At 43.6% G+C, this 18,758-nt stretch overlaps 1 protein-coding gene across 1 annotated transcript in view; it reads left to right on the plus strand.

Moving 5' to 3' along the window:
• NLGN3 (neuroligin 3) overlaps positions 1-18,758 on the plus strand; it is a 64,680-nt gene that overhangs the window by 15,121 nt on the left and 30,801 nt on the right. Inside the window, exon 2 of the mRNA XM_030209450.1 lies at positions 15,028-15,177. Coding sequence (XP_030065310.1) covers positions 15,028-15,177 — 150 coding nt within the window. The remainder of the gene's footprint in view (positions 1-15,027; positions 15,178-18,758) is intronic.

Raw genomic sequence — 18,758 nt, forward strand, 5'->3', positions numbered from 1 at the left:
AACATTTTGATCTCTCATTGGGAAAAGCAGGAAACAGCCATCATCGCAGCCAAGGAAGGTCTTCACAGCCAAGGGAAGGAGAGATTACATGGCCCAAGAATCTCCAGCCTGAAAGCCTGTCGAGGGGTGGGGGGGGGGGGGATAAGATCCACAGGGAGTCTTTTGGATAAGTCTTGCCTCCTGATGATACTATCAAAATGTGAAATTACATCGAGAATAGATAATAGTGAATAAGCAGGATCGTTACAGTAAATTTTGAACAAAGGATGTAGAGGTTTTTTTGTATAACAAGATGGAATGTTTTTAACACATCACAGTGGCAGTCCAAACAAATATTTATTTTAGGGCTGTACATTGATTAAATGTTTTGTTTTGGGGTTTTTTTTTTTGTTTTGTTTGAATAATGTTTATGATAAACCACAAACAAAATACAAACAGCTGGAGAACCCAGCCTGCTTGCCAAGAACAACAGAATCACAAATGACCATCACGTCGTGATATTTTTTGGATATAACCCCTCCTCCCCCACCCTACAGCTCCCACTGAGAATCCAGTCAGGACCCAGATCGCCTGTGTTGACTCTTCACAGCGACCCAGACCCAATCTCCACAACCAGTAACACATTCTGTCCCTCCACCCCCCTCCCAACCCTCCCCCCTCCAAAAAGGGGGGGGGGGGTGCTCCAGATCACAAGTTCAGCAGGTGCGTGAGGTGATAGCCAATCCCACACTGGAGACCAAACCTGTTGAAACAGCTGTCACACTCTCGGAGATCGCTGGTGGACATCCAGCCACTCCAGCTTCATTAGATTTCTCCAAGTACTCACAGAAGCTGCAGTGTCCTGATGCCAACACTGTAGTATACACTTATGGGCCAGAAAAAAGGCCTTGTGTAACAAAAGATTCGGACTCCATCTGAGGCCCAGAGAGACAAAGGTACATAAGTATAGCTATACTGGGACAGACCAAAGGTCCATCAAGCCCAGCATCCTGTTTCTAACAGTGGTCAATCCAGGTCACAAATACCTGACAAGATTCCCCCCCCCCCCCAAAAAAAAAACCCAATAGATTTTATGCTGCTTATCCCAGAAATAAGCAGTGGATTTTCCCCAAGTCCATTTTAATAATGGTCTATGGGCTTTTACATTAGGAAGCCGTCCAAACCTTTTTTAAACCCCGCTAAGCTACTTGCTTTTACCACATTCTCTGGCAGCGAATTCCAGAGTTTAATTACATGTTGAGTGAAGAAGAATTTTCTCCGATTCATTTTAAATTTACTTTGTAGCTTCATCGAATGCCCCCTAGTCCTATTATTTTTGGAAAGAGTAAACAGACGCTTCATGTCTACCCTTTCCACTTCATTCATTATTTTATAGACCTCTATCATATCACCCCTCAGCTGTCTTTTCTCCATGCTGAAGAGCCTTAGCTGCTTTAGCTTTTCCTTCATAGAGAAGACGTTCCATCCCTTTATCATTTTTGTCGCCCTTCTCTGCACCTTTTCTAATTCCACTATATCTTTTTTTGAGATGCGGCGACCAGAATTGAACACAATATTCAAGTTGCAGTCGCACCGTGGAGCGATACAAAAGCATTTTATAACGTCCTGATTTTTGTTTTCCATTCCTTTCCTAATAATACCTAACATACTATTTGCTTTCTTAGCTGCAGCAGCACACTGAGCAGAAGGTTTCAACGTATCATCGACGACGACACCTAGATCCCTTCCTTGGTCTGTGACTCGTAACATGGAACCTTGCATGACATAGCTATAATTCGGGTTCCTCTTTCCCACATGCATCACTTTGCACTTGCTCACATTAAACGTCATCTGCCATTTAGACGCCCAGTCTCCCAGTCTCGTAAGGTCCTCTTGTAATTTTTCACAATCCTCCCGTGATTTAACGACTTTGAATAACTTTGTGTCATCAGCAAATTTAATTACCTCACTAGTTACTCCTATCTCTAGGTCATTTATAAATATGTTAAAAAGCAGTCCCAGAACAGATCCCTGGGGAACCCCACTAACTACCCTTCTCCATTGAAAATACTGAACAGGCAAGCGTTTACCCAAGATCGAGGTCAAATAGGCCAACATCCTCACCCAAAATGACTTTATTATTGCATGTACAACCCCACAGCACAGGCAAAGAAGTGGGCACTGTATGTGTCAAAAAGGCCCTATGAGATGAGATATACATGGACGAATAAGTTGGTTGATGCTTTTCATTAACAAACTGAAGCATCCCCCGTTACCCGCTCCTCTGCCTACAAACCCTCATTCCAGGCACTAGCCACAATTTCATAGTTCCAAGGGGGCACCAGGCTACACAAACTGAGCTGATAAAAAGTGAGCCCAGCCTTACTTTGCCTGGTCTGAAGTAAAGTTTCAGTAAGCAGATCCACTGCATCCTCATTTAAAGTTGTAGCATCAAGGGAAGCAATGTAATGATGAACCTCGTGATAAGCAAACCAATCAGAAGGTCTTAAGCTACCCTCCATCTTGGAGAGTGATGGTGAGGTACCAAGTCCCGAACATAGATCAGGGCCTTCTGAGGCCATCTCTGCAAGTAAAATTTTGTGGTGTCAGGACCCAAGTCTCTATTACGCGATGTAGATAATGATGAAGAAAAAGCCAATTTGCTAAATAGATACTTTTGTTCTGTTTTCACTGAAGAAAATCCTGGAGAAGGACTGAGAGGGACTGGCAAAAGTACACCTGAGAATGGAGTGGATAGAGCACCGTTCACGGAAGAGAGTGTATATCAACAACTTGGAAAGCTAAAGGTGGACAAAGCCATGGGACCGGACAGGATCCACCCCAGAATATTGAGGGAACTCAGAGAGCTTCTGGCGTGTCCTCTTAAAGATTTGTTTAATAAATCCTTGGAGACAGGAGAGGTTCCCAGGGATTGGAGAACGGCGGATGTGGTCCCTCTTCACAAAAGTGGTGATAGGGAAGAAGCTGGAAACTACAGGCCGGTAAGCCTCACTTCGGTTATTGGAAAAGTAATGGAGGCCATGCTGGAGGAAAGAATAGTGAATTTCCTGAAAGACAAAAGTGGCAAGATCCGAGACAACATGGTTTTACCAGAGGGAAATCGTGCCAAACGAATCTCATTGAATTCTTTGATTGGGTAACTGGAGAATTAAATCATCGACATGCTATAGACGTAATCTACTTAGATTTTAGCAAAGCTTTTGACACGGTTCCCCACAGGAGGCTCTTAAATAAACTCAATGGGCTAAAGATAGGTCCCGAATTGTGAACTGGATTAGGAACTGGTTGACGGACAGACGACAGAGGGTGGTGGTAAATGGAGTTTGCTCGGAGGAGGGAAAGGTGAGTAGTGGAGTGCCTCAGGGATCGGTGCTGGAGCCGATTCTGTTCAATATATTTGTGAGTGACATTGCCGTAGGGTTAGAAGGTAAAGTTTGCCTATTTGCGGATGATACTAAGATTTGTAACACAGTGGACACCCCGGAGGGAGTGGAAAACATGAAAAAGGATCTGAGGAAGCTAGAAGAATGGTCTAAGGTTTGGCAATTAAAATTCAATGTGAAGAAATGCAAAGTGATGCACTTAGGGAGTAGAAACCCAAGAGAGACTTATGTGTTAGGCGGTGAGAGTCTGATAGGTACTGAGGGGGAGAGGGATCTTGGTGTGATAGTATCCGAGGATCTGAAAGCGACGAAACAGTGTGACAAGGTGGTGGCTGTAGCGAGAAGGTTGCTAGGCTGTATAGAGAGAGGTGTGATCAGCAGAAGAAAGGAAGTGTTGATGCCCCTGTACAAGTCGTTGGTGAGGCCCCACCTGGAGTATTGTGTTCAGTTTTGGAGGCCGTACCTTGCGAAGGATGTTAAAAAAATGGAAGCGGTGCAAAGAAAAGCTACGAAAATGGTATGGGATTTGCGTTCCAAGACGTATGAACAAAGACTTTCTGACCTGAACATGTATACCCTGGAGGAAAGGAGGAACAGGGGTGATATGATACAGACGTTCAAATATTTGAAAGGTATTAATTTATTTATTTTATTTATTTGATTGCATTTGTATCCCACATTTTCCCACCTATTTGCAGGTTCAGTGTGGCTTACAATACATTGTAAATAATGGAAATACAATTTGTTACAATTCAGTTATGGATTACATTGTGAGAAGTTATGTGAAGACAGAGTCAAGGTATCGTTAGGGAATGGGACAAGGAAAAGAACAATGGGACAATAGGAAGAGACAATGGGCAAATAATGGGGTAATAGAACCTTGGCAAAAAGATCATTTGGTATAACATTTTCTGTGAGTGAAGGTTTAAGTGTGATAAAATTACGGGGGATGAGAGTTTAGAAAAGAATGTATTGGTGTATTTCTGGGATAGTGAGTGTGGACTTCATGTGTATTGGTCCTTGCAGTAAATTTTATCAAAGAGATGAGTCTTCAGTAGTTTGCGGAAGTTGGTTAGTTCGTGGATTGTTTTCAAGTTGCGTGGTAGTATATTCCAGAATTGCGTGCTTATGTAAGAAAAGGTTGATGCGTGCAGCGCCTTGTATTTTATGCCTTTGCAATTAGGGAAGTGGAGGTTAAGAAAAGTTCGAGAAGATCTTTTAGTGTTCCTGGGTGGTAGGTCTATTAAGTCAGACATGTAGGCTGGAGCTTCACCGTGAATAATTTTGTGGACTAGTGTGCATACTTTAAAAGTAATGCGTTCCTTAAGTGGGAGCCAGTGTACCTTACAAATCTGCAAACAAATCTTTTCCGGAGATGGGAAGGCGGTAGAACGAGAGGACATGAAATGAGGTTGAAGGGGGGCAGCCTCAGGAAAGATGTCAGGAAGTATTTTTTCACGGAGATGGTGGTGGATGCTTGGAATGCCCTCCCGCGGGAGGTGGTGGAGATGAAAACGGTAATGGAATTCAAACATGCGTGGGATATGCATAAAGGAATCCTGTGCAGAAGGAATGGATCCTCAGAAGCTTAGCCAAAATTGGGTGGCGGGGGGAAAAGGGTTTGGTGGTTGGGAGGCGAGGATAGTGGAGGGCAGACTTATACGGTCTGTGCCAGAGCCGGTGATGGGAGGCGGGACTGGTGGTTGGGAGGCGGGAAGTACTGCTGGGCAGACTTGTACGGTCTGTGCCCTAAATAAGGCAGGTACAAATCAAGGTAAGGTTTACACATATGTTTGTCTTGTTGGGTAGACTGGATGGACCATGCAGGACTTTTTCTGCCGTCATCTACTATGTTACTATGACTGTGAAGAGAGCTTAAGTTGCTTCCAAATCCAATGCCAGCCCTGTCGCATTGTTTTTAAAATCGGATGCACTTTGGTTGTCAAAATATGAGTAGGGTACTTAGCATACAAATAAAAAAGGAGATGGTTGGTGCAATCAGATGTTGTTCCAAAGTATAGCTCATTATACAGGCCATGTTATAATCTTTATCCAGGGATGGAGAATCCATCAAGGGCCCTCTAATTCCAACACCACAGAAATGCTGGATTCCCCAACTAGCCCTATTCTCAGGAGGACCCGTCTCGCCCACTCGATCCATAGTAGGGTCCAACACAATATTAAAATCACCCAAGACTGCAAGGGGAAGATGCAAATTAGACCCGCAGCACTTTATAAGGTCCTGGAAAAAAGAAAGACATTGGGAGCATATATGTTAAGAATAACCAGTTCAGTAGTTTGGACAATCTAATGCACCAACACGTATCTACCTACAGCTCCCTGGAGTACAGTGTGAACTTGTTTGGGGTGAGCAAGATCGCCACTCCAGAACCATGAGAAGTGCTGTAGAAATAATACACATCCCCAACCCAACCACACTTAATTTTTATGCTCCTCATCTGATAAATGTGTTTCCTGCAGACATGGAATTGAATGCGTTTCCTCACTCCTGTAAGATTTTCATCCTCTTGATAGGTGAGTTAATACCCGCCACATTCCAGGAACATACTATCCAGGAAGTTCCCATATGCAAACAACAAATATTATCCAACCCCAAAACTACTCAAGTATTACGAACTGGGCCCGTTGTGCAGCCCAATCAGGCCCTCCACCCCATACAAACAATCTACTATCCCCATGCTCCAGTCAGTACATCTTGGCACACTTCAATGTGGTCTGTATCGGTGATTGAGGGGAATTGTGCTTGCCACACTGGTGCCTGGTACTGCCTCAAATAGGGCGCTTCATTGCATGCCCCTTAGGCCTAGTATTTCCAAAAAATACTAGGGGGCACACAATGAAGCTGCAAAGTAGTAAATTTAAAACAAATTGGAGAAAATGTTTCTTCACTCAACATATAATTAAACTCTGGAATTCATTGCCAGAGACTGTAGTGAAAGCAGTTAGCTTAGCTGGGTTTTAAAAAAAGGTCTGGATAGCTTCCTAAAGGAAAAGTCCATAGACCATTATTAAAATGGACTTGGAGAAAATCCACTGCTTATTTCTAGAATAAGTGGCATAAAATGTATTGTACTTTTTTGGGATCTTGCCAGGTACTTGTGACCTGGATTGGCCACTGTTGGAAACAGGATGCTGGCCTTGATGAACCTTTGGTCTGTTCCAGTATGGCAATACTTATGTACCCTGGGCTTCCATCAGGAGGAGCCCCAAGCTTGCCCAAAATGGAAGCAGTACAAATTAGCCATCCCTGGACACAGTAGATTGTTCGGTACTGGAGATGTTCAACACCCACTGGTCCTTAGAGTCGGCTCCTATGAGCACAGCCTGCTGCAGGCTCTCGGGTCCTCTTGCAGATTTCTGCCCTAGGCACCAGTGTATCTAACACTGGCCCTGACCTCAGAAAATTAAAAAAAAAAATACCACGTCATTAAATAAATTCAGCTCCTTATATTTACGGTATAAGTGCCAGGCAACACACATGCATGTTGCAAGATCAGCACTGACACATGTAAAGCCCTGAATGATATCGTTCTTTCTTTAGATCATGGGCGTAGCCAGCACTGGATTTTTTTGGGGGGGCCCAGGGGTGGACTGGGGGGGGGGAAACACATTTCCTCCCCCTCCCCACTGAATTCCTTTCCTTTGCTGGCAGGGATGCTCAGTGCCCAAGATCTGCTGCCAGAAGTGTCCTACTGAGGAAGACGTTGGCTGCTTCCCTTCCAGCCAGCAATATGGGTGTGTGTGAACTGAGCATGTGCGAGGAGTGCTGATGTCGGTGGCAGGAAGAGAAGCAGTAAGTCTTCCTCCCTAGCCCCAGGACCTCTGGAAAATAATCCACCTCTATAGGCTCCAGTAATACCCATATCATGGGATAGTACACAGGCAACTCCACTGTTCTCATAGGCTTTTAATTTAAGATGAGATCATCTAAAGGTTTGCAATAGCAAAATCCTGTTCCAAGTTTTGCTATTTCACTTGGTTTACAGAGGAATCATCATTTACATCTCCCTTCCACTTTAACTGCAAGCATAAGATGTAACGAGTAAAAGTAGTAAAATTTGGTAAAGTTATTACTTCAGTAAAAGTAACAAATGTTTTCCTGTACTTCTTAACAAGTAAAAGTGACAAAACGTTTACTTAAGTGTAGTAACTAGTTACATTTACTTAGTTACTATACAACACTTCCTTTCAGTTCATGAGACATGAGATTTTCCATGAAAAGGTGGGATAACATTTTTTGTAAGCCATTGATTTTTTTGTAGCCCCAGGTTAGACATGTCCTCCCTTTCCAAATTGCAGCGCAAGGTGGGGATTTTGCTCCAGGCATTATCTGGTTCCTAAAATAACAGGAGATTCAGATCCATCCTAGACCAAAGAGACTTGACAATATTCCTTAAAAAAGGAAAAGATACAGCTGAATTTCCAAGACATTGCATTGCATTCTTGAGGCTTATTTGCACATTTGGGATCATCTGTTTCCATACTTGCAAGAACATCTCTCAAGCAGCATCAGATGGATTGGTCTGGTTTGCCATCTGGTTGTTAGTCACTAAGGGTGTTTAGCAATCAATTTCTCAAGTTTCATTTGAGCTTATCATCTGGAGTAGATACAATAGAGCCATAGATATTGTGGCCATAGCAGGGAAGACAATTCAAAGTGAATAGACATTAGTCTGATCCATTCGGCCTTAGTTGCAATGGTTCTTGTTATTCCCATCATCATGTGAGACACACCCAATGGATCTTTTAAGTCTTAATGGGCTTAGAGCGTAGGAATGCATCCTGATCATGGAAGAGTTCATAGGTTGCTTTGTCACGGTGTCTTTTTCTTTACAATCTGAATAGGGATCTCCTCTTCGAAATTCCTTTTTGATGCTGCTTTTAACTCCTAACCCTTATTCACTTGTTCAGAACCCTTATTTTATCATCCTCACTTTAATATTCCTTTATCTCTTGTTTGTCCCGTTTGTCTGTCCTAATTAGATTGTAAGCTCTGTGGAGCAGGGACTGTCTCTTCATGTTCAAGTGTACAGCGCTGCGTATGTCTAGTAGCGCTATAGAAATGATAAGTAGTAGTAGTAGTAGTAGTCTTTCAAGAATCCCAGACTTTAACGTTCTCCAAGCCAGATTATACCAATAATTGCTGCTACGCCTCAGCATCCACTTTCTGGCCCTTCAATCCTGGATGTTAGAGCAAATGTAATTTGGATACTTGAATTTTCTGAGAAAGTGTCTTAAGTCTTCCCAGCTTCTACAAAGAAAACTGCCAAGTGGCAGGGCCACCGAGAGACAGAACCAGGCCTGGGGCAGGGCTGCTACTGCCGCCGACCCCCTCCACTCAGGCCACAGCCGCCGCCACCCCCTCCAATCGGACTGCCACCGCCGCCCCCACTCCCACCCTCAGGTTACTGCCGCCCCCCACTCAGGCTGCCACTACCACCCCCCACTTGGGCCACCGTTGCCCACATGCCCTTACCTTCCTGCGTCTGCTTCTTCCTCAGTCTGTCACTCTCCTGCTCCTGTATGCCGGACTTGGGCTATCCCGTTAACGTAATCACCCAGGTCCCGACATACAGGAGCAGGAGAGAGACAGACTGTGGGAACAGAAACTTCTTCCTGCCTTCGGAAGTCTTGACGGCGCCATGCCCCCCCCCCTTGGATGCCAGGCCCAGGAAATCTTGTCCCCCTGCACCCCCCCCAGTCGGACCTGCCAAGAGGCCATATGTTTTTGTCACAGATGTGAGAAGAAATCCCTAGATTTTCTATGTTGCTCGACTCAAAAACTATTTGAATACCTTCTACTCAAAGATTGACGAATCACTGAACTGGCCTAGAGGGAATAATACTCATTTTTGAAACTGATGGTTGATAAATCTTGTGATGTGCACAAGCACAGCTTTTTTTCTGTCCGAGTTGTGTGATTCTGTGAATGCAGTTTCTACTGTTTCACATTCTCATCAAGAAGTTTCCTTACAATTTATTTTATTGTCTCTTTATCTGCTTACTGTTGATGGGTTTTACTGTTTTCCCAGATGCTTGATCCTTGCTGTTTATGGGTGATTAGAGTTATGAAACAGGATTTGTCCCCTTATTTGAAAAAGACTGTACATTTTCCCTCTACTGATGTTTTCCCATGTTAACTTGGACCGGTTGTAGTCCAGTCTAGAATGAAAAAACCATTGTAAAACCCCGATGATCTTGTAAATTACTGTTTGGTGTCAACCTTCTGTCTCATGTGAAGCTGATAGAGAAATCTGTTTTGCAAGAATTTGGAGGAGAATTTAGTTGACTTTTCACTACTAGACCATATGCAATGTGGCTTTAGTAAAAGTTTTGCTACCGCAGTGGTAACTCTCTCTCTCTCTCTCTAACAAACTTCATTGTTCTATCGATAGGCATGAATTAGTTTTGTTTTAGTTCAAATTTTTTGTTAATGAATTCTTTCTTGTTTTATTACATATTTCATCAGCTCTCAATGTGTTGTATTGTATGGTCCTGGTGAAAACCATCTTTGTTTCATAGGACTTCTTGACCATGTTCTGGCTCTGTTTCAGTCTTACTTGGTAGACAAACCAAAAATTAGTCTTTCACAACGATGACTCTTCCTCAGGTATACCACAGGGTTCTTTCCTTTGCTCTATGTTGTTTAATAGCTATCTGTTTTGGTCTCATTTTTTATTCTGAAAGGTGTCAGTTTTGGATTTATGCAGATAAAACACACGATCGTCTCTCGGGTTCCTCTCCTTTATTATCGAGATGCATGACTGTATACAAGTGATTAATTTGAAAAGACCTTTGTACTGAATTTGTCAATCTGAAATGTTGTGGTCAGTCAGTTTCCAGTTCCAGCTCCATTTGATTTATCATGTTTCTAGAAAATTCTTCACTATCCTTATTGCCCATTATCAGGAGTCTAAGTTGAAGGGTGGAGAAGATGCCTGTTTTATAAAGACACAATGGCCATATAGTATAGTTGTTCCCCCAAATCCTGCCTATGCTGAAGCCATGGATATTAATCTTACTTGGGATCAGGTGTACTCTTTAGCATGTAAATTATGCATGAATGTGTATATTTTATATAACATTGCCACAGTGATTCCTGAATGTTTAATACTATTGTAGGTGAACCTCAGCAGTGATGCTTAATGGCTGACCTTTCTCTCTGCCAGTGGTTCCCAAACCTGGTCCTGGAGGCACCCCAGCCAGTCAGGTTTTCAGGATATCCACAATGAATATTCATGAGAGAGATTTGCATACCAAGGAGGTAGGTCATGCAAATCTCTCTCATGACAATTCATTGTGGGTAACCTGAAATCCTGACTGGCTGGGGTGCCTCCAGGACCAGGTTTGGGAACCACTGCTCTATGCCACTCAGTCTTAAACACCCACTTCACCATAGGTTACCACAAGTTTAAATTAATTAATCAACTCAATAATACTAAGATGCAGACAGTAGTCCTGCAGTGAGGGGGGTGCTATCTAGTCTTTTGCACTAAGTGTCACATGTAGTTTTTTCTCCCAGTTGGAGAGAGGTTATATGTGTTCTCTCGATGCAAAGAGCTCCTAGCTGTTAGAGAACAAGTTTGTTCTCTTGAGGCTAGAGTAGCAGACTTGGAGGAGCTGATGGAGACTGAGGTACATAGAGGAGACCTACAGGGACATTGTTGAGAAGTCCCACCTCCAGTCTGGCAGCCCCTGTGTGAAGTACAAAGTAATCCTGTAGCCAGGACCTGCCCACCAGAAGATGTAATATTCTCTTGTACCGAGGATGTGTCTCCAGGAGCTTCTGCCCAGGAGCGAAGGGTTAGGATAGCTGTTGTAGTTGGTGATTCCATCATTAGGCATGTAGATAGCTGGGTGGCTGGTGGACATGAGGATCGCCTGGTGACGTGCTGCCTGGTGCAAAGATGTTGGACCTCACACATCACCTAGATAAGATTTTAGATAGTGCTGGGGAGGAACCCAGATGTCTTGGTACATGTGAGTACCAATGACATAGGAAAATGTGGGAGGGAGGTTCTGGAAGCCAAATTTAGGCTCCTAGGTAGACAACTGAAATACAGATCCTCCAGGGTATCATTTTCAGGCCAGTTGTTCCAAGAAGCAGTCATTTATTGAGATGGACATGGGGGAAGCCTCTGCTTGCCCTGGGATTGGAAGCATGGAATGTTGCTACTAATTAGGTTTCTACCAGGTACTTGTGACCTGGATTGGCCACTGTTGGAAGCAGGATAGTGGGCTGGATGGACCATTGGTCTGACCCAATATGGGTATTCTTATGATCTTCTTAGCCCTTCCAATTTTAGACTGGTTATTGAAGGCATGGTTATGCCATGCTTTGATTATTGCAGTAGTTTATTGGTGGGACTAAATTGAGGCCTTTTGAAGGCTTTACAGAGAACTCAAAATGCCACAGCACATATCAGTTTTGTTTTTTCACGATTTTGCCATATTACACTTGTGTTGAAAGCACTTCATTGGCTTCCCATAGAACAAAGAATAACGCTCACAATTTTACTATTGGTATTTAAGGTGTTAAGTAACCTGGATTTTCCTATTATTGCTACAACATTACGAATTTACCAACCTACTAGGACACTTGAGTCATCAAATTTAAATTTATTGAAAATATCGTTCTTCAAAGTTATTGTGCAGAGCTCAAATGAAATTTGAAGACATTTTTGTTCCAACAGGGCCTTTGGAGATTAGCTTAATTTATTTATTTAATACATTTATACCCCACATTTTCCCACTAGTTGTAGGCTCAATGTGGCTTACATATAACCGTAGGGTAGGCTACAGTTCAGAAGGTATAAATGAACAATGTAATAGTAGGTTATTAAGCATATAGGTATCATATAAAACAACAGAGATAACAAAAGATATTACAGGGTAATACAAGATAATAAGGTCCATGGATCTTGCTGAAAACAGGAAAAATTAAGGTTAGGTTGAGCCTTTTTGAACATAGTGGTCTTCAATAATTTTCTGAAATTTAAATAATGAGAACAAGGAGTGATATAATTCCAGTATGTACTGTATTTTCAGATGGAGCATTCTTAATTGTTGAGGGAGTATATATTGTATGTGTTAGGTATGATGTTTTTTTATTTTTCATTACTTCTTTTATGTATGTTAGCTGGTTTGCCTCCAACCACTTTTGGATTGTGTGGGTTATAAAAATTTTAAACAAATAAGGAAGGAAGGTTCTTGTTGGCAGAATATGGGGGGGGGGGGCACTGAATAGGGAAACTGTGGCTGGAGCCCCCTCCTCCATGTCTGAGACTGGTTCTTAGCAAGAATTTCGTTAACAATTTAAATTCTTGTTAGGCTGGTGGAACCATCAATTAATTGAAGCCTTATGTGAGAAAAAGGATTCAGCTCACAACAGAACACTGGTGACATAGTATCATAACATAATAAATGTTGGCAGATAAAGACCTGCTTGGTCCATCCAACGAGGTGGCTTGAGTTGTGTCTGGCACTCTGCATACTCCTCTCTGTTATCCTTTCTGATAGGAAGTGTGTCCGAGAGCTTTAAACAGTTCATTCCCCCTCTCAGGCCCTTTCTGGTAGTAGACTTTGCTCCGACTTCATTATACATTTATGCAGGAGCAATCTCAAAACCCCAAAGAACCAACTTTGATGCCTCCCTTCCTTCCATGCTGTACCTCACCTAGACACATCAGCTCTCCTCTGCACACCAATCCCTTCTCAGCAATGTCTTGTGCTCACTTTCTCCTCGGTATTTGCCATTCTGCTCTCTCCTCACCCACATCCTCTATCATGGACTTGTGCCAGGCATGAAGCATATGTGTCGTAGGGGTGGGCAGCCAGAAAATGTTTATTTCATCTTGTTTCTCATCTTGTTTCTGGGCGTGTTCATTTTTTTTGTCTTATGTCATCATAGGAACAATGTTAAGAGTTCCTACTCTTTCATAGAGACAGTCCACTCTTTCACAAGAGTACATACTGTTCGCAAAGAGTGCACACCTTTCCCTGCTAATGCATGAATGCTTGTGCATGTACAATGGTTTGTGCATCTGTGCACTACTGGGAAATAGTGTGCACTCTTTCACAAGAACTTGCACTCTTTCAGAAGAGTATATACTGTTCGCAAAGAGTGCACACTTTTCCCTGATAGTGCACGAATGCTTGTGCATGTACAATGGTTTGTGCATGTGTGCAGTCTTTCACAAGAATGCACACTATTGACAGCACATGAAAAACTCAACATTTCATGGCTTTTATTCTCGTTTTCGTTTCCCAGTGACATGAAATGACATAGGGAATGTTATTTCCTGTGTCTTTTTGAACAAACATCATCCCTGTTGTGTCTGTGTTCATGTTACATGTAGCATGAGATTTAAATGCACAGAATATTTAAGGTGTACTAATACCTCAACCTCACCCCATTGTACAATACACAAGCACCCCCGTATATATGAAGCAAAACTGTTTTACAGTACGATGGCAGACAGAGGCCAAGGGCTCCTTAGAAAATGTCCATATATCATTATCAACGTCACTTAATATCCTGTAGCAGTGAATAAGTTGGTCTGTATCTGGTCTCATCTGCTGTGTTACCATCTATTTATAGAAAGGATCTCCGGGTCAAGACATGAATGTCCTGTAACACCTGGACACTGATGAAGGTCCAATTGTTTCTCAGTCTAGGAACCAGTGGCGTAGCCCAGGCCCACCCACTTTGGGCTCAGGCCCACCCAGTAGCAGCATACCTATGATGTGGCTGGTAGGGATTCCCAAGCCCCACCAGCTGAAAACTCCCAACAACTGTCCCTCCTGCATACCTTGTAAATAGCAGATCTTCGCCTGTGCAAGCAGTGACTAATACGTATTACTTGCACCAGCCCTACGGCCTTCCCTCTGACCTATTCCCACCTATGCAGAAACAGGAAGTTGCGTCAGTGGGAAGGCTGCAAGGCCAACATGAGCAGTGTGTATTAGTTGCTGCTTGCTGCTGGTTAATATCTGCTATTTAAAAGGTATGCGGGAGAGGGGGGATGTTTGAGAGACCATATGGCATGCAGGTGAGAGGAGAGACCAAGTCACCTGTGGGACTGGGCGGGGTTCTTCTGCCCACCCAAAATTGGGTGTCTGGCTATGCCCCTGCTAGGAACTGAATTTAAATGAAGAGGGGAAAGATGGCTTGCTTTGAAAAGTAATTGTTAAAAAACTGAGATAATTAAAAATGACTTTTTCGTTTCCTCAATAAGTGATTGAAACGTGATCACATAAGTTTCTTAGATTGCAGACTATCGTGCCATGGTTCTAACTCCTGCCATTGATTTGCAGACTAGAACAGCTGAGTTTCAGATGGAAGCATCAGATACCTGCAGAGAAGACGTTGATCTCCTGTTATCTTGAAAATGTAGCCTTTGGGCCATGGGGGCGGGGGTGAAAGGGCAATTCTGTGAAGGACAATGACACTGTAGAGTAATATTCACAGTTGTGATGCGTGAGAGGGGCCTGGGCCTGTGGCAATGCACTCTTAGATTATCTCAGCTCACAAGCCACCTGCCGTTGGCTTTTGGAAATGATTATGGTGTTACTGCCTGGAGGAGGAAGCCCAGAATCACTGTCACACTCTCTTTTCTTTCAGATATCCGGGACAGTGGAGCAAAGCCAGTCATGGTGTACATCCACGGAGGCTCCTACATGGAGGGTACAGGGAATATGATTGACGGCAACGTGCTGGCCAGTTACGGGAATGTGATTGTCATCACATTAAACTACCGTGTGGGAGTGCTAGGTAAGGTGGGCCTGGACGCCTCTGCTACAAGTCAGAAAAGGGACTATGGAAATACAGTGAATGATGGAAGCTAGAGGAGATATTGAAATGTAGCAGTCAGAGGAAGAGCCTGCTGAAGTTCTTCCCATAGGCTCTTGGGCTGGTCATGTACAAGGACCAGGGCTCTCAGTCCTCCCATTTCTCTCGTTGACCAGGATTGGGAATTCAAGGAACCGCAGTCACTCTGCAATGGCAACATTTGCCTGCTGATTTCTGGAAGGAGCCTTAATGTTTAGCTCCCAGTTGAGAGCTGTCACTGCCATGTCTGGACCAGGGTAAGTTGGAAGGAGAAATGAGGGCTCGTGATGCCAGATCTCAGCCCAAGCTTAAATTGAGCTGGAAGAAACTGTATTTGAAAAAATGTCTGTTATCTGCTCATTTTTTCTATTTGACTCTCAGATCAACTGACAAATGTTAATCATCCTAACTAAAATAAACCATAAGAAGGTAAAAGATGCAGAGTGCAAAGAGAAATACAGTTGTAGCCATTAGGAGTTTGCAGCCCAGATGTTTTGTGTCATGTTCTTTCCCATGTCATTTACATGAATTTTTGTTTTCCCTATTATTTTGTTATGAGAGTGATATTGTTAAGATTGTGCACTCTTTGGGAAAAAGAACATAAGAATAGTCATTGTGGGTCAGACAAATAGTCTATCTAGCCCAGTATCCTGCTTCCAACAGTGGCCAGTCCAGGTCACAAGATCCCGACAGAAACCCAAAGAGCAGCAACATTCCATGCTACCAATTCCAGGGCAAGCAGTGGCTTCCCCCCATATCAAACCCAGATATGCTAAGCACTATTACCACATCCTCTGGTAACAAGTTCCAGAGTTTAACTATTCATTGAGTAAAAAATATGTCCTCCTATTTGTTTTTAAAGTATTTCCATGTAACTTCATTCAGTGTCCCCTAGTCTTTGTACTTTTTGAAAGAGTGAAAAATTGATTCACTTTTACCCGTTCTACAGCACTCAGGATTTGGTAGACCTCAATCATATCCCCCTCAGCCATCTCTTTTCCAAGCTGAAGAGCCCTAACCTCTTTAGCCTTTCCTCATATGAGAGGAGTTCATTCCCTTTATTGTTTTGGTTGCTCTTATTTGAACCTTTTCTAATTCCACTATATCTTGTTAGAGATACGGTGACCAGAATTGAATACAGTACTCAAGGTGAGGTTGCACTTTTGAACGATACAGAGGCATTATAGTATTCTGTCTTATTTACTATCCGTTTCCTAATAATGCCTAGCATCCTGTTTGCTTTTTTGGCCACCGCCACCCACTGGGCAGAAGATTTCAGCGTTTTCTACCACAATGACACCTAGATATCCCTCCTGTTTTCTGTCTAATAACTAAACTCCAATCCACAACAGAACATTGCCTCCCATCCTATGACTCCTCAATTTTCTCAGGAGTCTCCCGTGAGGGACCTCATCAAAAGCTTTCCGAATATCTAGGTTCACATTTATCGACATGTTTATTCACGTCTTCAAAGAAGTGAAGCAAATTGGTAGACAACACCTCCCTTGGCTGAATCCACACTGACCCTGTCCCTTCAAACCGTGTTTATTCATGTGTTCTACAATTTTACTCTTTACAATAGTTTTCACTGTTTTACCCGGAGTTGACGTCAGGCCTACTGGTCTGCAACCTCCTGGATCACCCCTGGAACCCCTATCAAAAATTGGCACCACATTGGCCACCCTCCAGTCTTCAGGTACTATGGATTATTTTAGCAACAGGTTACAGATCACTGATAGCAGATCAGCAATGTCATGTTTGAGTGTTTTTAGAACCCTAGGTTGCACACCAACTGGTCCAGGTAATTTACTACTCTTCAACTTGTTGATCTTCCTCAGTACATCCTCCAGGTTTACTGAGATTTCCCTCCATTCATCCACATCGTCACCCCTGAAAGCTATGTCTGCCAGAGGTAGAGCTTCTACATCATCTTCCGCAAAGACCGAAGCAAAGAATTCACTCAGTCCCTCCGCCATGACACCTTTGCTCCTTCATGATCCAACAGTCCCATGGATTCCCTTACAGGCTTTCTGCTTTTGTACATTCCACTAAGGACTAGATCAAAAATAGCTCCCCCTCTTGTTGGTTTGTGGACCAGTAGCTCCAACAAGCAGTCAATATTGGTGTCATTAAAATCATTCATTATTATACTGTTGCCCAATTTGCCAGTTTTCCTAATTTCTGTAAACATTCCTTCATCTGTTCATTCTTTCCTGGCAGATGGTAGTACACAGCCCTATTATTATACTCCTTCCCTTCACACAGGGAATTTCTGTGCATAAGGATAGCATGCTGCTATCTGTTTGCTGTAGAATGTTTATTTTGCTAGACTCAATTTCATCTTTAACATGTGGAGGGGCATTTTCGAAAGGGACGTCCAAGTTGCGATTTGGACATCCTTGCAAAACATCCAAATCCAGCAGCAGGGAAACCTGTATTTTTGAAACAAGATGGATGTCCACCTTTCGTTTCGAAAATACCGTCAGGGACGTCCAAATCCTTAAATTTCGCCATCCCTAGATTTGGGCGTCCCTAGACATGGACGTTTCTGATTTTTGGCGATTTCTGAAACCAAAGACATCCATTTATTTATTTAGATTTTTGCTCACACCTTTTTCAGTAGTAGCTCAAGGTGAGTTACATTCAGGTACTCTGAATGTAAAAACGACCAAATGCAAGTCATTTGGTCGTGGGAGGAGCCAGCATTTGTAGTGCACTGGTCCCCCTGACATGCCAGGACACCAACTGGGCACCCTAGGGGGCACTGCAGTGGACTTCATAAATTGCTTCCAGGAACATAGCCCCCTTACCTTGTGTGCTGAGCCCCCCCAAACCCACCCAAAACCCAGTACCCCCCCAACTATACACCACTACCATAGCCTTTACCGGTGAAGGGGGGGCACCTAGATGTGGGTACAATGGGTTTGTGGTGGGTTTTGGAGGGCTCGCTGTTTCCTCCACAAATGTAACAGGTGGGGGGGGGGGATGGGGCTGGGTCCGCCTGTCTGAAGTGCACTGCACCCACTAAAACTGCTCCAGGGACCTGCATACTGCTGTCATGGACCTCAGTATGACATCTGAGGCTGGCACAAAATATTTTTAAAGATGTTTTTGAGGGTAGGAGGGGTTTGGTGACCACTGGGTAAGGGGAGGTCATCCTTGATTCCCTCCAGTTGTCATCTGGTCATTTCGGTGTCGTGTTCTCGAGGACCTTGGCATTCTGTCAGGCTTCTTCCCCGGGAACCCTGGGTACGTGAGTCCTTGGACCACGGCCGAGGAGCGGCAGTGGCAGGCAAGATCACCTTCGGAGCAGAGAAGAGACAAGGCTGGACTGGAACCCCAGACTGGAGTCCTGCACTGGAACACTCGGGACTGGAACGCATCGGACCGGAACACACTGGAGTAGGCTTCACCTACGCTTAGCTGCCCTTCCCCGAGGGTTGAGCCCTCAGGTTCTAGCAGCCGGTAGGGCTTACAGGAAAACCAGAACTGGAACCAGCAACAGGAACAACCGGAGTCAGGAT

The sequence above is a fragment of the Microcaecilia unicolor genome, chromosome 7, assembly GCF_901765095.1.
Source record: "Microcaecilia unicolor chromosome 7, aMicUni1.1, whole genome shotgun sequence".
NCBI classification, from domain to species: Eukaryota; Metazoa; Chordata; class Amphibia; order Gymnophiona; family Siphonopidae; genus Microcaecilia; species Microcaecilia unicolor.